Genomic DNA, 26,305 nt, shown 5'->3' on the forward strand with positions numbered 1-26,305 from the left:
TTGTGTGACTTGTGCAAAGATGAAGAAGATACTACTGAACATTTATTTTTATGCCCAAAATTAGGACAGCTAATGAATGTAGACATAAGATTAGGTACGCTGAAAAATCCTAGCAGGGATCTGGCTGCATTTATAGGTAGGGCAATGCTGGTAAAAGAAGAATTTAAGAAGTCCAAACTAACCACAATAGGTTGCCAAAACTGATGATAGCAAGGTGTTATCCTATCTAATTTCAAGGTAGAAGGGAATAAAAGTACAGATTGAGAATCTCATTACGGTATTAATTTATTTAAGTCACAGGTAATATAAACTTATTAACAATAATAAGATAAAGCTTAGAAGCTTTGCACCTATCAATGATAGAGTGCCCGCAAATTTATTTTGCGGAGTGAGTAAAAAGGAACCAGGAAGGAACCAGGAACCTGAACCTGAACAGATTATTAGACCAAAACATAACAAACAAAATAAAATAAATATCATTTCGGAAAATGTCAATAAATATGTTTTAATATTATCATCTTTATTACTAATATTATAATATGTAATAGTAGTTTGAATAATACAATTAATATATGTATAAAATTTCTCAATTACAAAACAGAACGCAACCTAAACCACTCAACAGACGACGCCCATAAATGTAAACAAAGTGAGTGCCGGGTGAGAAAGCCACGCTGTTTAATTCAACTTTAACCTGGTCATTAGGTAATTTTGGTATTTTATGCTCTTTTCAGCATCCTGTGTAATTCATAGGGACACGTTTGAAACGTGATTGAAATAATTAAATGCATATATTTGGGATTTTGTGTGAAATTTAAGAGCTATAATTCCGTCTGTCCTGTTAATGATTGTCCCAAACTGTGGTGTATGTTGGATAGCGGCCACCTGCATGTACGCTTACGGCTAACTTAGAATACGGCATTAGGTAAGTAGGTAAGGACACAGCGTGTAGGTTAGGTTAGGGGGAAAAGTTTAGGTAAGTTGATGTCCATTATTAATCAACACAAGAGGAACTCGTCGCGGTTTCATTGTAGTGTATTACAGGGCAATGTAACCTTGGAAAACAACTACTTTTTCTTATAGAAAAAATTACGCTCTCTTCGTAAATGACACTTGTTCCTGTCGCAAATTAATAGTTTCAGAAATATATATACATCTATATCCTCCAATAATGGGGGACCCCCAGTGGGAACTCGGGGTTTTGGGTGGGGAAAACATATTGGGGAATCGATATATAAACGTAAAACAAGCCTTTTCTTCTCTATACATTATCTTCTTGAAATTATAATAACCGGAGGAAAATACAAAACAGTATATCTGGATAAACTTTGGAGGCGCCGTTACAAAGATTGTGTCATGAAAAAATACAGTAACCAGTGCTGCCAACGTCCGATGTAGATCAAATGTTATTTTGTGACCTATCATACTACTAGGCTAGGTTAGGTGGGTTTGTTAGGTTCTGTGCCCTTTTTGTACTTTTTATATATTGAGTAAAACTTATGTGAAGAAATTATTTAAAATACATATGGAAATATCTATCATTACTATCTTTAGTAATGTCAGCGTGCCGTTGGTAACTCTGTGTACCATACGTCAACGTTGGTAACACTGTGTATTATTGGTAACGTTGCTAATGTTATCGTTCTTTCGTAAGAGAAGTGACACCGTGCAACTCAAAGTTATCCGAATTGGTTGATCTGTTTGTTTCCGATTGAAATGAACATCAAATTCAGTTAATTCACATTATTTACTATAGGGAAACAATTATATATCGTTTCCCCAGTATGTTTTTCCCACCCAAAACCCCGAGTTCCCACTGGGGGTCCCCCATTATCGTAGGATATAGATGTATAAATATTTCTGAAACTATTCATTTGCGACGGAAACGAGTGTCATTTTTGAAGAGAGCGTAATTTTTTCTGTAAGAAACAGTAGTTTATTTCCTAGGTTACATTGCCCTGTAATTCACTACAGAAATATCCTGGTTGCTGATATACAAAAGCTCCAACCATTATTTCCCTTGCAAATAAATAGTTAATAAGATATACCCCAATATATCCTACAGTAATGGGGCCAGTCAGTGGGAACCTTGAGTTTAGGGTAGGGGAGATTTACTGGCGAATCGATAATTAATGGTAAAACTAACCTTTTTTTCTATGTACGTTACTCTCTGGGACGCATAATAAATCCTCGAAAAATAGCACAAAATATGGGGATCCTCTTCCCCTGAAATGTATATTTCATTCATTAGATCATGTTTTGTGAATTGGAGGTTTCGGAGCCTTTGTATATCAGCGGCCAGTTCCTCCAGCGAGCATAAAATATAGACACCAACTAAACTAAACTTCCCTCCCCTAATCCAACCTATAAGCCGTGTCCTTACCTACTTACCTAACGGGTGGGTGGGGGCTGCTAATGCCCCCTTACACTGCTGTATTATTATATAGTCAGCCGTCATCATACACACAGGTGGCCGCTTTTATACGTACACCCCGAGGTTTCTGCTCCCATTTGTGCATCTGTACATGGTTTCTTGCGCGAATATGAGCTTATGCTTCCTGCGCATTATCCATCCTCCTTATTGCTCCATGACGAGTTTATACCGTGTACTGTATTTATTTGTACTTTGGATTGTTCTGGGTAAATATATGATACTTTAATTTCATGTTTGATATATTTCTGCCAATGATTATTGGGGCTAACCTCCTGTTTGAGGTTTTGGATGAGGTTTTGGACTCCCTTTGAAAAAAAATTTATGGTGAACTCCAGTGGGAAATCGGGGTTTGTTGGGTGAGGAAATGCCAAAAACGAGTGATTTGCAGCAATAATAATGGTCAGAATTGCAAAATAAACACAAGGTAACAAGTTGGAAAAATATATGGTTCATGTAAGTGGCTGAAAATTAAAGTATTATGATTATCTATTATTCACTAAATGTCTTTTTAATGGTTTTTTCTTTGCCGTGGCTCTCTAAACTCGCAAAATTAACATTGCATCCCTGCTCCTATGTCTGGCAACCGGTACATGTTGAGCTGTGCTAGCAAGCCCCATTGGTCTTTATTTCAGGGTTATTTTCTTCTTTTACATCATCAACAATAGCTATACACTGAATGGAGTGTTTTCATTATAATCAATTACTGACAGATGAAATTACACCAAATTAAAAAAGAAAATACATTTTCAAAATAGATTGTGCATCCCTCTTTGAGATGTCTTTGTGATGGTCAAGCTGAACCTGAAGGGGAAGGTGCTAAAATAAATGGCTGTTGTAGAATGGCATCCCGGAACTTGTGCATAAACATTTGGAAGCTTTTATTTGGTTTAAAAAGCCAGGCAATGATTGTCATGCAAAAAAAACAGAACAGCGGGAAAAAGCAAACGCAAGCAACATATGCGCAATAACTCGCCATCAATCTACCAAATGTAAACAATGGAGTTAAAGTAAGAATTAGCCCTCACATTTTAATCAACTATTACGTAAGTTATTATGCCCCAGCCCCCATTTACCATACAGAGAAAAATGCTAAACTAGCCAGCACTTGTCCATTCCTTATAGCGATTTTCAGTTTCGCTAGTAATTAAAGTATCATATATTAACCGAAAAATTACATACAGTATTGAAAATGGAAGCTAACCAAGAACACAACCTAATGTAACCTAACCTAGGATCCTTATTGTTACCTACTTATCTACTGAGGGGTGGGGGGCTGCGGCTCTCCTTAGACAGCTGTATCCTTAGCTTACCGTAAGGCTGTCTCAACTCTGCGTTTGCTTCCTACCCGGGTTCCCTCCTAGCTAGGTAAAACTAAATCAAATTTCATAATTCGTAAAACAAGCTTCATAATATCGTATTTCAGACTAAGATAGACAGCATTTTCCCCAAGAGAAAATAGATTTGACAAGTGATAAAAAAGTTTATGCCTGTCCCAACCAAGTACTTATACCCCAATTCCATTAATATGTGCTCAAAATTCTTTTAATGTGGAGTTCTGCCCCCAGACTCTTGTTTCGTTGTTGTATTTCTCAACCCAGCTTTGGTGTTGATTGAATGGGTAAAATTGTTATTGTATATTCTGGGAGGAAAGAGGACAAATAAATAAATTCACATGCAAACAAACAATATATATCTTGACCATTCGTACCATTTTTGAAGTCGCTGAATCCAAATTCTTCGGACTCTAGCAATCATAATTATGAGGACGACCGGAGTTAGGGGGTACAGGACTTGATTCAGAGTTTTCACACACTCTGGAAGTCGACCAAATAGGCCTTCACAAAATAAGTATTTGAACAGTTTATGCATGTGGTACAATTGCACAGATGTAAATATTCTATTGTTTTATATACTGTACTGTAGTATTTGTTTAGGCGTTAATAGAAACCCTCGGCTATTTATAAGGTTATTACTTTCGACGTAGCTGAAAGACTAGCCATGATAATTTTTGTGAGGGATAACTACCCCATCTGCTAGTTAGCGGGTGGGGGTTGGGGTAGACTGGCTACCCCGCTCACTCACACCTCTCGGCTGAGTAACCACTTTACTTTGTGGCTTGGTAGAGGACGGACATGCTGCCTTTCTCTTACGCACAGATTTGCCTTGATTGCTTTTCTGTTTAGTTTATTCTTTTGTGTGTGTTTTTATCTCATACATATATATGCGTGTATATATGGAACCATACTAGTATTTTGTGAAATACAGTACTTGTAACTTTAAATTACAGTTGACAACGTATCCGGCTGTCTCCGCCGTAAGGTAGTTTTCATTGTATTGATACGACTACTCCCCTATCTTGCCGCCCTCCCCTGTGTGGATGGCCGACAGTTCCTTGAAACTCCCGTGTGTTTGTTTCAGTACTTGAGCTAAAGTTCATAACAATTCCGCTCCCTTTCGAGGAATTCTCTTACAAGGAAGGGGACTTATTCTTCGAATAGTTTGTTATGCAGCGGAGTTATGAATTGTAATTCATCACAACTTTTATTACCTTTTCTAACGGATAGCACCGACATGCCGATGGCTTCAGCCGCTCTGGTCAATGTCCTGCACTTCCTGTGGCAGTTCGTTAGCTGCCCACCTTACGAGGTAGCACTCGTTGCTGACCTTCAACTTGAACAAGGCTTGGTGATGGGAAGCATAGTGTGCTGCCAGTGTTAACCTTCCCCCGAGTTGGGCTGCCCCCCCTTCCGAGGGAGAGCTTCCATACTTCAGCCGTTTAACAACCTTCCCTCTTTCAGGAAGAATTACTGACAGCTCGGTGAGATCTGTTTCTGCTATCTCGTCGCCGAAGACTGTGCTTCTTCCCCTTGAGTTGGGGAAAAGCAAATCCAAGGCTTGTTCCTCCTTCGGCAGGAACTTCTCTCTCGTTCGCGAGAGAGATAGTTACGCCTATGCTTTTTCCCATAGAGCTTGGAGAAAGCTTGTCTTAGGTGATGTCCTTCTTCAGGAGGACTTCTCTCTCGCTTGCAAGAGAGATTATTATGCTTACGCTTATTTCCCATAGAGCTGGGAGATAGCTTGTCTTAGGCGATGTCCTCCTTCAGGAGAACTTTCCTCTTGTTTGCGAGAGAAAACTTATGTTCAGCTTTTGCGTTAGAGCTGCGGGTTGTAGCAGGCGCTGCAGCCCGTCGGTCAGGCCTTAAGTCTGTTTCCGACTCTAAGGAGTTTGCTGATCCAGCAGGGGCTGTAGCAGAGCTTTCTCCAAAGCAGGTACAGTGATACCTCGGTAGTCGAACGACTCTATACTCGAACAATTCGGAGTTCGACCAAAATTTTCGAGAAATTTTTGCTGCGGTGCTCGACCAAAAATTCGGTACTCGACCAGCCGAACACGTGACGACCGCATGGGCTTTGTGATGATCGCGCCATCTCGGCCACTCTCGCTTGTTCGGGAAGCATCAGTTCTCTCGAGAGCGTCACTCAGACAACGCGCGATCAGCATTCGTTGTGATTTAGTGATTTTCAGTGCTTTTAATTGCTTTTTTAGCTTTCATAATGAGTCCCAAGAAAGTAATGAGTGTTAAGGGGAAGGAGAAGAGGAAAACAGTGCGAACAACGATCGAGTTGAAGAAGGAAATTATAGCGAAATATGAGAATGGTGTACGAGTGTCCGATTTAGCGGTAGAATACGGAATGGCGAAGTCGACCATTTCTACGTTTTTAAAGCATAAAGAAATGATTAAGAAGGCGAATGTTGCAACGGGAGTTACGGCGGTAACTAAGCAAAGGCCACAAGTGATTGAGGAGATGGAAAAGTTGCTTTTAATATTTATTAAAGAAAAACAGTTGGCCGGGGAAAGTGTTAGTGAAGCGTTCATTTGTGAAAAAGCGTTGCATATCTATGAAGAATTAGTGAAGAAAAGTCCGAGTACCAGTGAAAGTGATTCATTTACATTTAAAGCGAGCAGGGGTTGGTTTGAAAAGTTTCGTAATAGAACAGGTATTCATCGTGTTACTAGGCATGGGGAGGCAGCTAGTTCGGATCAAATTGCAGCCGATAAATACGTGGGGGAATTCGATCGGTACATAAATGAACAAAATTTGATCGCACAACAAGTCTTTAATTGTGATGAGACTGGGTTATTTTGGAAGAAAATGCCAGCCAATACGTACATTACCAAGGACGAGACGAAGGTGCCAGGTCACAAGCCAATGAAAGATAGGCTAACATTGTTGCTGTGTGCAAATGCAAGTGGCGATTGCAAGATCAAACCCTTGTTAGTGTACCACTCGGACAACCCCCGGGTGTTCAAACGAAATAATATTTGTAAAAGTGCACTACCAGTTATGTGGCGCTCGAACACTAAATCTTGGGTCACAAGACAATTCTTTACTGAGTGGATAAACGAAGTGTTTGCCCCCCAGGTTAAGGCTTACCTCATTGAAAAGAGCTTGCCAATGAAATGTCTTCTGGTTATGGACAATGCTCCTGCACATCCTCCAGGTCTCGAGGATGACTTGAAAGAAGAATACAGCTTTATCAAAATCAAATTCTTGCCCCCCAATACTACTCCCATACTCCAGCCCATGGACCAACAGGTCATTTCAAACTTCAAAAAACTCTATACCAAGGCCCTTTTCAGAAAGTGTTTTGAAGTGACCAGTGACACGAAGTTGACCCTAAAGGAATTCTGGAAGGAACACTTCAGCATCCTCAACTCTGTTAACATGATTGACCAAGCTTGGCGAGGTGTGACCTATAGGACATTGAACTCTGCCTGGCGTAAGCTGTGGCCATCATGTGTCACAGAGAGGGAGTTTGAAGGTTTCCAACCAGAGGCGGGTCCAAGCACTGCTACCCCTGTAATTTCTGATGACACTGATGTCGTTGAGGAAATTGTTGTCATGGGCAGGAGTTTGGGGCTTGAGGTCGACAAGGATGATATTGATGAGCTTGTAGAAAGCCATTCTACCGAGTTGACTGTGGAGGAATTGTTGCACCTGCAACAACAACAGCAGCAGGATCTGATTGTGGAGCAGGAATCTTCAGAAGAGGATGAGGTAAGGGAGGATGTTCCAAGTTCTCTCATCAATGAAATTTGTTCCAAGTGGGCAGATGTGCAGGCTTTTGCTGAAAAATACCACCCAGAAATTGCAGTAGCAAACCGGGCAGTGCATATGTTTAATGATAGTGTCATGTATCATTTTCGAAGAATACTGCAGAGGAGGAAGAAACAATTAACAATAGACCAGTTTTTCACAAAAGAAAAGAAAGCTGCTACATCAAAGCCTGTTTCTCCTCCAAAGAAGAGACAAAGAAGAGAAGAAACCCCTGAAATAGATCTGCCCACCCTTTCATTGGAGAGAGAAACAACTCCTGAAGGAGAACTACCCCGCCACATCATGGAAGGGGACTCTCCTTCCAAGCAGTAACCTCCCCCTTCCATCCTCTCCACATCCATCCCTGTATGCCATCGAACCGCTGCTCAAAGGTATGTTCACTACAGTACAGAAAATGGTTTAAAATTGTTTTATTTTAGTACAGTAAATGGTTTAAAATTGTTTTATAGGATTTTCTGACCAATTTCATACACATTTAGATAATTATTGTTGTTTAGGTACACGTTTTATTAATATTTTGGGCCTGTTCGAGTGCTTGGGAACGGAATAGAATATATACCATTATTTCTTATGGGGAAAAAAAATTCGGTACTCGAACAAATCGGAGGTCGAACACGGATCTCGAACGGATTATGGTCGAGTACCGAGGTATCACTTCTCTTTCGGGGAACGAGTCTCTCATTCTCAAGAGAAGACTGCCTCTGGGCATCGGCGGTCCCCCTTACGCTTATGGTTTTCCTCCAGGGGCGGATCGAGAGCCTTGTCTTGAGCGACGTTCTCCTTCGGAAAAACAAACCTCCTCTGCGGAGGAAGTAGCTTTAGAGCTGGATCGGTCTCCCCATCGGGCGGAGTCTGCTCTGCGTTCCTCTCCAGAGGATCGTAGGGTGGAAGTTTTTGTGATCCCTCTCCATCCTGTACGGTCTCCTCCTCGTGCTGTGAGGAGATGTCTTTTTGAACCTGCTGGTTCTCCTCACGGTGTTCGTAACCTTCGGGCTATCGTCATGTTGATCCTGCGGGTTCTCATGACCTTAGGAGTCCTTTGGGCGGTCCCCTTAAACGCACTCCGTTGGAGCCCTTGAGCATTGGACAGGTGTCTGACGCTGATGAGGAGAGTAGGCGAGTCGCATGGCATCTCCTATGTCGTTCGTCATTCTGAAGGATGGAAAAAGGCCTTGATGTCCTTTGTTCCAGAGTTTGTAGCCAAGACTCGGAACCCCAGAGTCTATGACCCTCTTCTAGATGTGACTAACGATCAACAGGACCTACTTCTCTGTCGTATTAGAGCTCTACGTTGCTATCATAAGAGAACCAGGCATTTCAAGCTAGAGTATAAGTTGTTCCTCAGCCGATCTCCAAGAACACACTCACTTTCTGGCTTTGTAAGGCCATTAAACTCCCATACTCTGCTTCTGAGAAAGCCTTGAGTAGTCTCCCTATTCCTCTAACCAACAAAGTCAAATTAATCTGTTCCACCCTCGCATTCAGAAAGAACACGTCCTTGGCGCAGTTGCTGAAGGCAGGCGTCTGGAGTCGTTGGACAACCTCCACTACCTGCAGGAGTATACCCACAACTCCCTTGACCCATTTTCCTTAGGACCTCTGATACCTTTTCAGCGGGTTGTATAGGAAGCCTAGCACCATCATGGGACAAGAAGCATCTTTTCTTAGATAGTGTTTGCGATACAAGTCCGAGAATGAAAGGTGCTGTAAGAATGTCTGGGCATTTTTCCTTTCTTGCTCCCCTACCTTAAGGTTTAACAATTGTGACGCTACGTACCTGGATCATACGATCCATGCAGGTAAGCTATTCGACAGAGACCGTATCCTTTACTTTATTTTATTGAAGTATTTTCCACGTCCATCTGTACAAGGGGAAGGATGGAGAGAAGGTGTGTTCCCAGTCATCTTATAATACTTATACATTCGGATACTCATATCCGGAAGGATGTAGATTCCTCCTAGATTGTCCACTAATCCTTAGCAGGGGCCTTGTCTAGCACCTGTGATATCCCTATGCTCAGGTAGTTAAGAGGTTGACGTGAGTCATGATTTTTGCTTCTTTTACAGAATCGAAGCACATCGATATTTCTGCCATCCTCAGGATGAGCCTCCACTTGAAGGTATAAGGTTTGTATTATGTATGGGAATAAGTCATAGATTCAATTTGTATTTCTCCTAATTATTAAAACACTCAGGTTTTTATGGTTTGGAAAATTCAAATATGTTAAAAAAATTTTATATTTATAGGACTGGGTCATTGTATAGCTAGGTGAAATACAAAATACTTGGAAAATATGGATTGTTTAGATTTTAGAGAATAGGAAAATCACTTTTTTTATTTTGATTACTGTACTGTGAAGCTGTACCCTGACATTTAATTGAATACATCTTTCAGAAATTGAAGCAAAGTTTCAAGAAGAAAATATGAGGCCAGATTTCTTCAGGGGATTCCCCCTCCTTGTCAGAAGGCTTCAGCTGTTGTCTGCAGAAAAAAACGGCAGAGAATGTGGAGCCTCTCGAGCATCTCCTGGAAGATTTGTTGAAGATCATCTCGTTCCAGTGATGCCGTCGGTTATACGGAACTTTAATCCAGCTTTATGTGGCAGCTAAATTACTTGTGAGTTGTAGTTTTTTTTTAGTTTTTCCTATACATCTAAGTACTTGAAATAAACCTTTAATTGTTCCGTAACTGAAATACAAACCACGCTATTTAATATGGGTTATTACTTTCGGCGTAGCTGAAATGACGAGCCATAAGAATTTTAACGAGGGTTTACTACCCCACCGCTAGTTAGCGGGGGGTAGGGAGGGTAGCCTGCTTCCCCCCCCCCCCTCCACACCTGTGCTGAGCTCACTTTGCTCTCGGCTCGGGTGGTAGTCGGACGTGTCCGCTCTCACCCTTGCCTCTTTGACAGCCATTAATGCTTTTTGTTTTTTTTACTTACTTTTTTCTTATACTTGTTATACATATATAAACATTCTTAATGTTTATGTATATCTTTGTGTATAGAAATGTAGTAAGTTTTCTTTTCAGTGTTTGTGCTGTGTGTGTGATGTACGACAACGACACCTGCGTAGTGCAAGGCCACCACGGTCTCTCGTCATGGGGTACGGCCTCTCCCTCTTGGTCCTTCGGTCGTTCCTTCGGCTTTTCCATTAACTCGGCCGCCGTGGAGAATCGTCATCGCTGGATTTTCTTCATTCATCTATTATCTTCGCTGTTCCTCCTTTCCAAAGGGGAACTTGGATTCTCAGTGAAGGGAATGTGGGAGTTTAGATTGACTATGGTCTCTCTCTCTACTCGAGGTCGTTCACCCCTTAATACTACTACGTACTATTACGGAAGCTCCTTTCCCGTTGCGGGTTGGGTTGCTATTCTGTTTATTTGTCTCAATTTTTTTTAATGAAATCTAATTGTATTTTTAACTTTTCAGCATCTCTGTGGGGAACACTTCCCTTCGGGGGTCAGTGGTTCTTACTGTTAGTGAACATTCTTAGATGATTTAGATTATTATAATTCTGTTTTTATTACAATTACTCCCCCCTCCCCCTTCTCCCGTGAATTTCAGTGGAAGAGGAGGGCGCATGCTTAATTTCTAATTCTTACTTTTTGCTATTCCCGCGGGGTTACTCTTCGGAGTTCCTCCCTGGGGAATCTCTGTTAAATAATTATTTAATTTTATTTTCCCAGTTAACTATGCAGTTTTTTTTTCGTTTGATTAAAGAGTGCCAACGAAGTAGAGCTGTCCTGTTTGTGCCTGGGGAGTCTGCTGTCACTGCCGTCCCTCAAAGGACGTCGTCATGGGCGTTATTTCTTCTCTTAGAAGTTCTCCAGTGACAATATGCCAGCACTTAAGATCATCTTAGAATGCTAAAGGAGGTTCGCCTCCATGGGTTGGATAACTTCCCTTCCGAGGGAGGTTCCCTCCCCGGGTGTGAGATCTTCTCCCTGCAGAGGGAGAACTTCCCATACCTTAATAATTCATCGCCGTCGACTACTGTGCTGCTCTTCGGCCAGACTTTTTTCCTCCCTTGCTGAGTTTCTCTTCCTTCAGGGGTGGAGCACAGTCTTGGCAAGTCTCTTCTACGAAGTGTTCACCTCTCTCATTCGCGAGAGAGGCCACTCATAGAGACTCCTCTTCGGAGTATTGCTCCATATAAGGTCAGCTTGCTGATCCAACAGCCCTAAGGGGCGCCATCAACAGTGTCTTCAAGTCTCTTCTACGAAGTGTTCACCTCTCTCGTTCGCGAGAGAGGCCACTCATAGAGACTCCTCTTCAGAGGATTGTTCCTGATTAGCTCAGATTGCTGATCCGGACCTCTCCGCAGATTTATTCGCCATCTCCTAGACCTGCTGACCTGCCATCTCCGTTCCTGACCGCTGACGCGCTGTGGACCTACATTAAACAGGCATCAATCCCTTCGGGGAAAAAAGGGCGTATGGGCAAATACTGCGCATACTTCCCTTAAGCGCCAGGTTTCCCCTGCGCACCAGCGCACATCGTTAGAGTTTCCTGAGATTGCACACAGGCACTCTCCAGTGCTTAAGCCTGCGAGTGTCGCCAAGTCTCTTCTACGAAGGGTACCTCTCTCGTTCGCGGGAGAGGTCTCTCATAGAGACCCCGCCTCGGAGGATCAAGCAGAACTTCCAGTGTTGATCGTCCTGCCAGCTGACCTACCGATCTTCCAGCTCGACCTTGCGCCCTCCCCCACGCGAGGCTGCCAGACATCGCGCGGTAAGGGAGCCATCGCCACACACACACACACACACACACACACACACACACACACACACACACACACACACACACACACACACACACACACAGAACAGCACGCTTGCCGGTGGGGGGAAAGGTTCCGGGGAGGCCCAGGGACATGCCTTCCTTAAATAACCTCATTCTATGACTAACATAACCTACTAAAATTGAATAAAAAAGCCAGAAAAGACCGAAATTGGCCATTATTTTCTATCGAGTACAATTATTTGCGATTCATCATAAGATACTGGCACCTAAATTTTGTAACCTGAGGCCGGAAGTTGTTAATCCTATATAACCGGTTTATGATTTTTCCGAACCATGAAAACCTAAGACCTTTAAGTCACGCTTGGTTGGATGCCTCGGCACGCCTGCAATCAGGCACCTACCACTACAGTATTATTATTATTATTATTATTATTATTATTATTATTATTATTTTCTAAGCTACAACCCAAGTTGGATAACTATGCTACAAGCCCAGGGGCTCCAACAGGGAAAATAGCCCAGTGAGGAAAGGAAACAAGGAAAAATAAAATATCTCAAGGAGAATAAGAACATTGAAATAAATATTTCCTATATAAGCTATAAAAACTTTAAACAAAACAAGAGGAAGAGAAACTAGATAGAGCAGTGTACCCGAGTGTACCCTCAAGCAAGAGAACTCTAACCCAAGATAGTGGAACACCATGGTACAAAGGCTATGGCATTACCCAAGACTAGAGACCAATGGTTTTATTTTGGAGTGTCCCTCTCCTAGAAGAGCTGCTTACCATAGCTAAAGTCTCTCTTCTACCCTTACCAAGAGGAAAGTAGCCACTGAACAAATACAGAGCTGTAGTTTACCCCTTGAGCAAAGAAGAATTGTTTAGTAATCTCCGTGTTGTCAGGTGTATGAGGACAGAGGAGAATCTGTAGAGAATAGGCCAGACTATTCAGCGTATGTGTAGGCAAAGGGAAAGAACCGTAACCAGAGAGAAAGATCCAATGTACTACTGAATGACCAGTCAAAGGACCCCCATAACTCTCTAGCGGTAGTATTTCAACGGGCGGCTGGTACCCTGGCCAACCTACTACCTATGACCTCGTTAAAAGTTGAAACGACCGTACCAGCTTTGCGGAAGTCACGCTCCCATGAAGAATTCGTGTTTGTATGGTTAGGAAAAGTACAAAAATGCTTAAAATTTGTGATGCTTATTGGTTTTATTTTTACCTAATTATGGTCAATGCACTCAGCATCTGTTCTTTACTTTATCAATCTTAAAGATACAAATACAAACATATCCTTAGCAAAGATGCTTCTCTCTCTAATGCTGTTACTAAATTTTGTTTTCCACAGAATTTACACCGGAAAAAGTGTCCTTCCAATGAAATCTTGAACCGGTTCCCCCTCTTCAACTGGGAGCAGATTAAGACAGATTTTCATCTTTATGTGAGTTTCACTATGTATACTTTTTTGTAGATAAATTAGAAGGTATTGCAATAATGAAAAAATATTGTTATCTGAGGCTTAGTTTTAAGGTATTTTGGTAATCTGAGGCTTAGTTTTAAGGTATTTTGGTAATCTGAGGCTTAGTTTTAAGGTATTTTGGTAATCTGAGGCTTAGTTTTAAGGTATTTTGGTAATCTGAGGCTTAGTATTAAGGTATTTTGGTAATCTGAGGCTTAGTTTTAAGGTATTTTGGTAATCTGAGGCTTAGTTTTAAGGTATTTTGGTAATCTGAGGCTTAGTTTTAAGGTATTTTGGTAATCTGAGGCTTAGTTTTAAGGTATTTTGGTAATCTGAGGCTTAGTATTAAGGTATTTTGGTAATCTGAGGCTTAGCTTTAAGGTATTTTGGTAATCTGAGGCTTAGTATTAAGGTATTTTGGTAATCTGAGGCTTAGCTTTAAGGTATTTTGGTAATCTGAGGCTTAGTATTAAGGTATTTTGGTAATCTGAGGCTTAGTATTAAGGTATTTTGGTAATCTGAGGCTTAGCTTTAAGGTATTTTGGTAATCTGAGGCTTAGCTTTAAGGTATTTTGGTAATCTGAGGCTTAGTATTAAGGTATTTTGGTAATCTGAGGCTTAGTTTTAAGGTATTTTGGTAATCTGAGGCTTAGTTTTAAGGTATTTTGGTAATCTGAGGCTTAGTTTTAAGGTATTTTGGTAATCTGAGGCTTAGTATTAAGGTATTTTGGTAATCTGAGGCTTAGCTTTAAGGTATTTTGGTAATCTGAGGCTTAGCTTTAAGATATTTTGGTAATCTGAGGCTTAGTTTTAAGGTATTTTGGTAATCTGAGGCTTAGTTTTAAGGTATTTTGGTAATCTGAGGCTTAGTATTAAGGTATTTTGGTAATCTGAGGCTTAGTTTTAAGGTATTTTGGTAATCTGAGGCTTAGTTTTAAGGTATTTTGGTAATCTGAGGCTTAGTTTTAAGGTATTTTGGTAATCTGAGGCTTAGTTTTAAGGTATTTTGGTAATCTGAGGCTTAGTATTAAGGTATTTTGGTAATCTGAGGCTTAGTTTTAAGGTATTTTGGTAATCTGAGGCTTAGTTTTAAGGTATTTTGGTAATCTGAGGCTTAGTTTTAAGGTATTTTGGTAATCTGAGGCTTAGTTTTAAGGTATTTTGGTAATCTGAGGCTTAGTTTTAAGGTATTTTGGTAATCTGAGGCTTAGTATTAAGGTATTTTGGTAATCTGAGGCTTAGTTTTAAGGTATTTTGGTAATCTGAGGCTTAGTTTTAAGGTATTTTGGTAATCTGAGGCTTAGTTTTAAGGTATTTTGGTAATCTGAGGCTTAGTTTTAAGGTATTTTGGTAATCTGAGGCTTAGTTTTAAGGTATTTTGGTAATCTGAGGCTTAGTTTTAAGGTATTTTGGTAATCTGAGGCTTAGTATTAAGGTATTTTGGTAATCTGAGGCTTAGTTTTAAGGTATTTTGGTAATCTGAGGCTTAGTATTAAGGTATTTTGGTAATCTGAGGCTTAGTTTTAAGGTATTTTGGTAATCTGAGGCTTAGTATTAAGGTATTTTGGTAATCTGAGGCTTAGTTTTAAGGTATTTTGGTAATCTGAGGCTTAGTTTTAAGGTATTTTGGTAATCTGAGGCTTAGTTTTAAGGTATTTTGGTAATCTGAGGCTTAGTTTTAAGGTATTTGGGTAATCTGAGGCTTAGTTTTAAGGTATTTTGGTAATCTGAGGGTTAGTTTTAAGGTATTTGGGTAATCTGAGGCTTAGTTTTAAGGTATTTTGGGGGCAAATTGTAGAAATATTTACAGAAAATCCTCGGCTTGCAAACTTAATAGGTTCCGAGAAGCTACAAGAGAAAGGCCAAGGTTTGGGTGGATGGATGGAGTGAAGGAAGCTCTGGGTGATAGGAGGATAGATGTGAGAGAGGCAAGAGAGCTTGCTAGAAATAGGAATGAATGGCGAGGGATTTTGACGCAGTTCCGGTAGGCCCTGCTGCTGCCTCCGGTGCCTTAGATGACCGCGGAGGTAGCAGCAGTAGGGGATTCAGCATTATGAAGCTTCATCTGAGGTGGATAATGCGGGAGGGTGGGCTGTGGCACCCTAGCAGTACCAGATGAACTCGGTTGAGTCCCTTGTTAGGCTGAGAGGAACGTAGAGAGTAGAGGTCCCCTTTTTTGTTTCATTTGTTGATGTCGGCTACCCCCCAAAATTGGGGGAAGGGCCTTGGTATATGTATGTATATATGAGAAGCTGTTTGTATGTCAGATTTTGTTGAATTTTGTTGGTTAGGCATCAGCTGACCCGCATGCGTACAATTTTCAGCCGTAAAAGTCAACAAATTGTCCAGTTTCATATGGCAAAGGTCGTCTTGATTACTTCATTGAATTATGATATTGTATTTCATTATGAACTTTTGATACAATATCCGAGATTTATAAAATCAGTTGGATATGTGTTTGTTTCTATGAATGTAAGTTGAGGACCTTCTGCGATTGTATTTAGCCTTTGCTCTTTTTTGTTTGCATGGTAAAAGTAACGTATATTTGTTACTTGTATTAGTAGGTCCTTACGTAACTTTTTTATTACTTATTTAGCTTTTATCTGTCCACATCTTTTATTTCAACTTTGTTCCAACACGGAAACTTACCTCTAACTACTTTCTTGGGAGTTACCTGGAATCTCCTCTCATCCGACCAGAGTTTTGTGTAGTTTACCCTACTTCCGTTTTCTGTGAGGTCTAACCTCAGGTGGTAGGATACGTGCCCTGAGGCTAGGCCCGTGTCAGGCAGCCTGCTAGCTTGGGTCTCGGTCCTCGGTAAGTTCTCTGGTCGCGGCGCGATATCATCTCGACGCTCTCCTTACCTCAGTGCGACTCTTTATGTCCCAGACTCCTTTGTGTCCCGCGTGGTTCCCACGTGGTATCCCTGAGCTATCCCTTTGTGTCCCCTTATCCTTCCCTTGTGTTCTCACGTGTTATCCTTGTCCTTATTTCATATGTAATAAATAAACTTATTTTGGATGTACTTTTTTAATTAATCATGGCAACGAGATACTTTTTTTTTCTTTTTTTCTGTCAGCTGATTAGCCAAAACATTGAATGTAAATTGATTAAATTCTTAGTGGCCATTACAGGTTTGTAAAGTCGTCATTATTATTATTTTGGAAAAGGAGGATGCTATAAACTCAGGGACCCCAACGGGGAAAACATCCCAGTACGGAAAGGAAACGAGGAAAAATAGAATATTTTAAGAACAGTAATACATACATATGTATACCAAGGCACTTCCCCCAATTTTGGGGGGTAGCCGACATCAACAAATAAAACAAAAACAAAAAAGGGGACCTCTACTCTCTACGCTCCTCCCAGCCTAACAAGGGACTCAACCGAGTTCAGCTGGTACTGCTAGGGTGTCACAGCCCACCCTCCCCAGTTATCCACCACAGATGAAGCTTCATAATGCTGAATCCCCTACTGCTGCTACCTCCGCGGTCATCTAAGGCATCGGAGGAAGCAGCAGCAGGGACGGGACGAGGGGGCTAGGAACCCCCTCTCCTGTATCTACATCCTGTGAGACATCGACAAAGAACAGTAATAACTTTAGAATAAATATTTCTTATACAGTATAAACAATAAAAACTTTATTCTATCTAATTTCTCTTTCTCTTGTTTTGTTAATGTGCCCGAGTGTACCCTCAAGCAAGAGAACTCTAACCCAAGACAGCGGAAGACAATGGTACAGAGGCTATGGCACTACCTGAGACTAGAGAACAGTAGTTTTGATTTCGGATAGCCCTTCTCCTAGAAGAGCTGCTTACCATAGCTAAAATGTCTTCTACCCTTACCAAGAGGAAAGTGGCCACTGAACTCCCTTTATATGACTGAGGGTTGCATAATTAGGAAAAATACAAATTACTTTAGAAATTTGTGATTTTCCTAGAAAATCATTGACTAATTTCAGAGCAGTTGGAAGAAAATGCGAATCGATATACTGTGGTGCCACTGCTTTTGAAATTCACAAGTAAAGTGAATCTTTTGAATTTTCCTCACTGGTGGGGACACCCAGCAGCGAAAACAAAAAAACCAAACACGGTTAACCCTTTTACCCCCAGACTGTTTGGAAATTTCCAACCCTTAACCCCAGGGGTTATTTTTTTCCCCAGCACATTTTGTAGTATATTTTTTTTAAATTGCTCTGCCAGCCTTAATTTTTGTCATAGAGAGGTCAGGTTGGTCTCATTCTTTTGGAAAATGCCTGAATTTTCTCAAAAAATTATCAAAAATATGAAAAAAAAAAAATTTATAGCATTTTTTTTGCAAGGACGTACCGGTACGTCCATGGGGGTAAAGGGATGAGTCTTGTGAAACATACCAGTACGTCCTTTGGGGGTAAAAGGGTTAAGAATAATAAGTGTCAAACAGACAAATATAATACTCAACTTGGGAGCAGGGATCTCTAAAATGTCGGACATCTTCCAAAAGACACAAAACAACACAGAGCAAAACAAAACGTGTCTGACAAACGCAAGTGCTGAGGAGGAATGAGAATGGGGGGGGGGGAGATGTTGGGGGTAGAGAGGGGGGATGTTGATGAAGGAGAGGTCTAATTGGTTAGGGATCTATGGTCGTGGTTCAATCACGCCCCAGTTTTCTATACCGACACTCAATGGGTGAGCGAGTTAGGTTTATTCCTGGCATCTCTTTTTTTTCTCTGGTATATTCAGCAATAACTATGCCTTAGAAATGATGCTAGAGGAGCATTTCACTGGGCGACGCAGGTTCCTCGCCCAGAAATATTTTTCCTTCGTCCAAATCCCTTATTATTAATGATGATTATAATCCATAAAAATTTGATTTAAGCAGCTTACGTATTGCCAACTTTTCACAATGATTATTGTTAATCAGTCACTAAATGATTCACCATTTCAAGATAATATAGTGAAGATGATGTTTACGTAAGTTTTATTTTAATACCAGTTTACAAATTTCAGGTGGAGCCACTGACTAGCATAGTATTTTCTTGCTAATCTAATTTAATTTTATTTTACAGGATGATTTTTTCAAGACAAAGTTAAAAACCTACATTAATAACTCGCACGACATCATCCGGCGAGACTTCTCCTGGAGCCGATGTTGTCTGATTCTCAACGATCAACTGCTTGCCGAGTTGAAGGGGCGCCTGCAGACCAAAGTGCCGAAGCTTCTCGCGTTGTTGCAGCAAGTCTTTCCCAATACAGCCTTGGATAAGGTGAGTTCCATTGTAGATATTAGTCCTTGCATGTCTTGTAAAAAGCAATATAGTACAGTACTTGTATCTTGCATATTTTGAAAGAACTAATTACGTTAACCCTTTTACCCCCAAAGGACGTACTGGTACGTTTTACAAAACCCATCCCTTCACCCCCATGGACGTACCGGTACGTCCTTGCAAAAAAATGCTATAAAATTTTTTTTTTTTCATATTTTTGATAATTTTTTGAAAAAATGCAGGCATTTTCCAAGAGAATGAGACCAACCTGACCTCTCTATGACAAAAATTAAGGCTGTTAGAGCAATTTAAAAAAAAATATACTGCAAAATGTGCTGGGAAAAAAATAACCCCTTGTGGGTTAAGGGTTGGAAATTTCCAAAGAGCCCGGGGGTAAAAGGGTTAAAAGTACAAACCCATTACTGTATATCTGAAGCTCAGTACTGTATGCTGTCTAATATCCTTTACTATATTTTCCACACTGAAAAGGGCGGGTGTTTGGGATGCATTTATGAAGTACCGTATTTTCCATGTCATAAGACTCGTTTTTTTGTTCCCTTAGTGTTATCCTAACACTAAGATAAAGTTGTATAGGGCAGTTTGACAACTCTCAAACACCTCAGTAATGACATACATACACACGCACCTGACGTAAAATATAAGCCTACAATCATCATTCATATGTAATAAATAAACTTATTTTGAATGTACTTTTATAATTAATCATGGCAACAAGATACTTTTTTTTTTTTTCGTCAGCTGATTAGCCAACACATCTACATGCAAAAATGCCAACTAATGGTATCCAAGCAGGCGCCGCTATGATGTATTACTTGTTGCTGCAGTATTTGTTCCGGCATAGATGCAAACCCTCCGCTATTTATGGGGTATACTGTTGGCGTAGCTGAAAGAATACCCTATAAAAAGCTCCAGATTTGTATACTAGGAAAATTACAAATTTGTTATTTTTATATTTTCTCATATTTTGTTAATTTGTAATACATACATACATATACCCAGGCACTTCCCCCAATTTTGGTGGGTAGCCGACATCAACAAATGAAACAAAAACAAAAAAAAGGGGACCTCTACTCTCTACGCTCCTCCCAGCCTAACAAGGGACTCAACCGAGTTCAGCTGGTACTGCTAGGGTGCCACAGCCCACCCTCCCCCATTATCCACCACAGATGAAGCTTCATAACGCTGAATCCCATACTTATTTGTAATAAAGCAATAATATGGCGATGACTTTGTTACATGGGTTCTGAAAATTACAGATAATTGTTGCTGAACAGAAAATTGAAAAAACATCTCACTGCCGAGTCACACAGTGTTACCAAGTTAGCTGTTAACTAACTAGGCCTAGTCGCACGAACCGCAGAAGAAAATCTTCCTCTTCACAGCAGTAAAGGGAAGACAGGCACGATGCTTGAATTTCTGCGATCATTTGCCCGCTTTAATAGGTCGCGTCGGCAACAGTTGGCGTGATATATTGCGCGCCTGTCATCCGCTACTTGCTTACTCGAGTCAGTGTTGCCAGATGGAAATATTTCTCCAGTGTTCTTTTCAAACTATGATGGGTGTTTTTTATCAGGCTACACTATAAAAAAAAATCTAGCATGGTTCTTCTAATTCCATTTAAGCTCACAATTATGTATTTCCATCCTTCTAGGGGAGAATTTGGGATCTGGCAATCTAGTAAGGCTAACTAAAGTCCTGAAAACAATTGTGGCAATGCCGACGCCATATGTAAAACAAGAAGCCTATGTTGAATATATTGCCCCTCAAGCATAAACTATCAATTAATGGTTAATTTTCACCTCAAATTTATTGATGCAAAGTTAAGGTATGGTTGTATATTGAATGTATAGATGATTATAATTTACAATACATTTGTACTTCATCAATGTCTGAGATTATACATTGAAACAGGGCCTAATTTTACTAATGTAAGCACAAACCCGTACCTCTAGAAACAAACATCACATTAGATACAGAAAAATTAGAGTATCTTCTCTAACCATATCTCTATATGGTATGAGAAAAATGGCTGTTAACAAGCCTATGACGATATTAGACCACCCAATAGTTTAGTCTTAGGCGCACAGGTCCTATTTCGGCTGTGTGTTTTTCGCATGTTCTGTAAGTTAGATTTGCAATATTATACAGTATATACATTAAACACACAGCCTAACTTTCAACTTGCATTTTCTAGATGTGTAAAGTCTTAAGGTTAGCCATAATTCTAAAGGTGATATATGCAGTCTGGTTTTTAATGATAGTAATAGATATTAAATTTTGTATTAACTCGTCTTGCGTAAAGGAAGGGAGTCCTCAGCTCTTCTAGGAGAAGGACGCTCCAAAATCAAACCATTGTTCTCTAGTCTTGGGTAGTGCCATAGCGTCTGTACCATGGTCTTCCACTGTCTTGGGTTAGAGTTCTCTTGCTTGAGGGTACACTTGGGCATACTATCCTATCTAATTTCTCTTCCTCTTGTTTTGTTAAAGTTTATATAGTTTATATAGGATATATTTATTTTAATGGTGTGACTCTTCTTAAAATATTTTATTTTTCCCTTTTTCCTTTCCTCACTGAGCTATTTTCCCTGTTGGAGCCCCTAGGCTTATAGCATCCTGCTTTTCCAACTAGGGTTGTAGCTTAGCAAGTAATAATAATAATAGAAGGCCATTCCCCTAGTAGAGGCTCAGTTCCTATGTAGTTCAGTCCTATACAAATAGGTCAGTCGTCCAGTGCAGGGAAAAGGTCAGGGGGTCTGTGGTATGCTATTGCAAATATCTACCTGTTAACGACATTACTCGTATTTCATTTGATATTAGATAACTGTTTGTTTCTCCTTTTATGCAAGCAGCTTATTACTTTCGTCTTTTTGTTCCAACTACGGTATCTACATTTCAATGAAAAAAACATTTCTCTGCTCTGTGTAAAATGAAGCTTTTACCATCTTTTAGAAGTCCCAGAGCGTAGGGCGCTTCAAAAAGTCTCACTGCACGAAGTTGCCCTCGTAGATATGTGACTGTAAATTTTGATACCGAGTAGCAATTGAACATGGCAAAGACTGTTCTCTCAGGTCTCGGGAAGGGGTCAAACTTGGCCCGGTTGTGGTTTTTTAACAGAGGATCTAACTGTGTCTGTACATTGCCTACTTTATGCCGAACGGGGAGCAGTAGTGTTTCTCAAATCACTAACCCCCCCTCCCCCCCTCCCCTGTTTATCGGGCAGCTACCTTTGGATCAAGAAGACGTTGTCTGGGTGATTGTTCCATTGTCTTATCTGTGGTTCTCTGGTATTTTTGTACGAGTGATTTTCCCGGTAGGCCCGCCACCTCTCGTCGACCTCAAGGTGCACCTCTCCTACCTGGGTCCATTTCCCCTCCTCCTAAGTCTCCTAAGAGAGAGTAGTTCATGGTAAGTGTCGTGTTGGAACAAATGACAATTTCTTTAAAAATTATATTTTTCCTAATATATTTACTGTACCACAAACTACTCTCGGGTTACTACCCTTCCTGCCTTCCTCACGGAAACCCCTCTCAGTAGGCGTCGAGATCTGTAGTTTTCTTCAGACTAGAATGGGGTTAGTTAACCCTTTTACCCCCAAAGGACGTACTGGTACGTTTCACAAAACTCATCCCTTTACCCCCATGGACGTACCGGTACGTCCTTGCAAAAAATGCTATAAGCATTTTTTTTTCTTATTTTTGATAATTTTTTGAAAAAAATCAGGCATTTTCCAAGAGAATGCGATCAACCTGACCCCTCTATGACAAAAATTAAGGCTGTTAGAGCAATTTAAATAAAATATACTGCAAAATGTGCTGGGTAAAAAATAACCCCTTGCGGGTTAGGGGTTGGAAATTTCCAAAGAGCCTGGGGGTAAAAGGGTTAAGCAGTCCTGGGTATACGTGATTCTGAGAGGTCCTTCTAGGTGCATTGTGGGTCAATAGAGGAGGTCGTACTGGAAAGGTGGTTGGCCAATTTGTGGGGGGGTTTGATTTCTGGTCGTGGGAGAGCTGAAGCCCCCAGATAACCCAAGAGAGAGTAGTTCGTGGTTTGTATGTTAGGAAAAATACAATTTTCGAAGACATTTTCATATTTATTGAGACTTTTCAAGTATTAATGAAGTGTTTTATTTTATTCTTCTATACTTTCACCATTAACCATGTAATAGTGTGCATGCAGTTAATTCTTGAAGTCTTCTAGTGTCCATGACCAAAATTTGCAATGATATTCCCAAGAAAATTTTCTTAGTAGGTTCATTTTCATGTCAATTCTTAGTTCATCTATTTCATGTTTTTTTTTACCTTGCTACCTTCATTGTTTTATTATTTGTAAACATTTTTATTTTCTTCATTTCCTAATTTTTTTACGTACTGTACATCAATGCTTTCCTTATTGGAGCCCTGAGGAACTGGGAGGAACGTAGAGAGTATAGGTCCCCTTTTTTGTTTTTGTTTCATTTGTTGATGCCGGCTACCCCCCAAAATTGGGGGAAGTGCCTTGGTATATGTATGTATGTATGTATGTATAAAGGAAATTCTGTAATTTTATCCTTGTGCAAATGGAATAAGAAAATGTATATAAGCTTTAAGTATTTACAAAGAAATTTAATTCTAATCCGCTGCATCATTCAAAGTTTACAGTGTTCAAAAATTAGATCAAAATTAACTTTCATGACAAAAAAAAGTCACAAGGAATGATGGAATGAATTAAGTTCTAAGTTGAATATGTGTGACTATAGGCGATTTCTATTTTACCCCCTTCAAAGTTTAAAGTTTCGAACTGTTTGCATTGTCTAACATTAGTTAATTCTGTTTTGTGACTACTTTTCAGTCGGTCTTCCTCGTAAAATATTATCCATTTAACAGAATTCAATCATTTAGTTGTTAAGATTGACAATGTATATGAAACACTACTCATATTATATTCAATTGCAGCTTGCTATGGATCAAGATCACTGCCGCTGCCTTGTGAAACATGGAGTGGGAGCCCATAGCGTGCTCATCAAAAGTCTACGCAACGTCGACGGAAAGGCAAAGTTCACGAGAGTCTGTCGAGGCGGTCGTTCGATCTTTGACACTGAAGAGACTGCCTTCTTCGACTACCATCGACGACAGCAATGCTGCGAAGACAATTCTTTCAGAAAGTTCATCTACCCCAGATTTTCTTTGGGCTGAGAACATGAAGGGCGGAGGGCCTGCACACACTCTTCCCTCCCCCAGAGTCACTAGGTCCCGCAGTAGAAGTTCATCATTGGGATGTAGGCCGAAGACTAGTGTTGGAGTTAGTTTTTTGGATACAAGCAAAGAAGAGAGAGAACTTCCCAAAGTAGTCATCAAGCGAAACTGTTTGTTAGCGGAGTGGAATGGCCAGATGGAGAGAGCAAACTTGACTTGAGTGTGAAATGTGACCACAAAAGTTCCACAGTAAACAAAGCAAGGTCTGTCAGTAGTAGAAAGAGGACATTACGTTCAGGAAAGGACAGACGTCTACAAAGAAAAGATAAATCACCAACCAATTATTCTCATGGAGTTGACAAGACTTCCAGAAAGACAGATGATGATTCTCGTAGAAATTTAAGGCTTCATTCTCCAGCAGAAACAAACATCGAAGATAGTTTTGGCACCTCTGATAAGTCTGTTTCTCAGCGTGTCCCCGTAGAGAACGAGTTTGAAACAAGAAATGTGCTCCCACTCGATTGTATGACCATCAATGGTAGACAGTGTCCCATGCCTCATTTTGCTCCCTTTCATCCCTTGAACATACAGGGAGTACATACAGAAGACTCTGATACCAGTGAGGATTCTGAGGCTGTTGCTAATTTAAATGTTTTAAGAGAGAATGTGAGAAACTTTGACAGAGAAAAGTTTTTGCAGATCCCTGGCGCTGCTTGCAAGTCGTTTGAAATAACGGTGAACTCAAGAAAAACGGTCGTGGATAATTTTAATTATCACCCACTCAACTTTGGTAGGTATACCGGGGATTGTGCTGCAGAGTATACCAGAGTAGAAAACCTTCCCCAAGGTGTTGTTGAGGAGGAAGAACTAGAGGATCTCATATCGAGAGTAGAATCTGTCCTGGGAGGTTTGAAAGAAAAGCTCAAGAAAATGAAGTCTGCAAAACCTGCTTGTGAACATCAGGGAAGCTTGAACTCTTTTAACAGGAGCGAAGAAAATCTTACAGAAACCTTGGATGAATCCTCAGGTCAGGAAAATGTACAGAGTAATAATGGATTGCAAGATTCCACCATGGAAGTAAGTGAAGAAATGCAGGAGGATACAGATCGAGACGTCGCTGGTCTTACCGATGTCGACGAACCAGAGGTCGTTTCGCGGAGTGCAGAGAAAGAAGAGGAGATGACTTTTTATACTGCTAAGGGTTCTAGAAGCAGTAGTTTTATGACTGCATATAAATAGGTTAAGAATGAAGTGATGATGAGGGTAAGATTAGGAGTTTTGGTGCTACAGAATATATGGAAAATGAATTTGGTTTTTTATGAAGTTGTCTTTTAGTTTGCATTTATGAAGTTACCAGTTATTGTCCAAATCCTATATTTGCCAGAAGTACGCTTAACAAGTGAATGGACAGCAATGCCAAAATGGCCACAAATATGCGTACACCTTCTCGTAATACTGTGCCAAAGGTTAAAGAATACTGTCTCTTCAGGACTACGAAAATGAAAATCAACTTGGTGAACACTGTTGAATAGGAAAAAGATTTTTTGCCTTAGAAATTGCATTGGGCTAACATACATTGTCTTTATCCCTCCAAGAAGTAAATAAATATAAACGTTGCAAGTTGTTCTATTTTGAATCTCAACATGAAAAAGAAAATGTTGGATGCTTTTAGTTCGTAACTACCACATTTGTTATAGAAAAATAAAGTTTTCTGTTATCTTGAAACCAATTGATACCTAAATAATAAAAAGACTCTTGTTTTGACTCCCAAGATGAAATCAGTTAATTTCACAAGATTCAGCATTGTTCATTTATGCATTAATAGATGTCTCCTTATTATTGTTGTTTCTTTCTATACAGGAATAAAATTATTTTTATACTCATCCACATAATACAGAAGGTGCTCAAGAAATACTGTGATTTAACAATATTGTATCATTTTATACAAAAAGCAAAATAATATATATAATATCTATTTCATTTGAAACCAGACTATTTGTTGACATTTACAGATGGAAAACAAAATTCTACTTAACAAGCAGCTTCTTGGAGCCAATTCAGTTAGTAAGCTCAGGACATAATGAATTATAATAAAGTGCT

At 40.1% G+C, this 26,305-nt stretch overlaps 1 protein-coding gene across 1 annotated transcript; it reads left to right on the forward strand.

Moving 5' to 3' along the window:
- Positions 1 to 642: 642 nt before the first annotated feature.
- LOC137635318 (uncharacterized) lies at positions 643 to 26,044 on the forward strand. The gene is made up of 5 exons (XM_068367785.1): positions 643 to 705; positions 9,951 to 10,172; positions 13,655 to 13,747; positions 18,816 to 19,013; positions 23,966 to 26,044. The coding sequence occupies exon 5, from the start codon at positions 24,731 to 24,733 to the stop codon at positions 25,442 to 25,444; it is 714 nt and encodes a 237-aa protein (XP_068223886.1). The 5' UTR covers positions 643 to 705; positions 9,951 to 10,172; positions 13,655 to 13,747; positions 18,816 to 19,013; positions 23,966 to 24,730; the 3' UTR covers positions 25,445 to 26,044.
- The last annotated feature ends 261 nt before the right edge of the window (positions 26,045 to 26,305 follow it).

Source organism: Palaemon carinicauda, unplaced genomic scaffold, assembly GCF_036898095.1.
Source record: "Palaemon carinicauda isolate YSFRI2023 unplaced genomic scaffold, ASM3689809v2 scaffold113, whole genome shotgun sequence".
NCBI classification, from domain to species: Eukaryota; Metazoa; Arthropoda; class Malacostraca; order Decapoda; family Palaemonidae; genus Palaemon; species Palaemon carinicauda.

Excerpts from the sequence above, each read along its gene's own strand:
- LOC137635318 (XM_068367785.1), top strand. The coding sequence starts at position 24,731 with ATGACCATCAATGGTAGACAGTGTCCCATGCCTCATTTTGCTCCCTTT.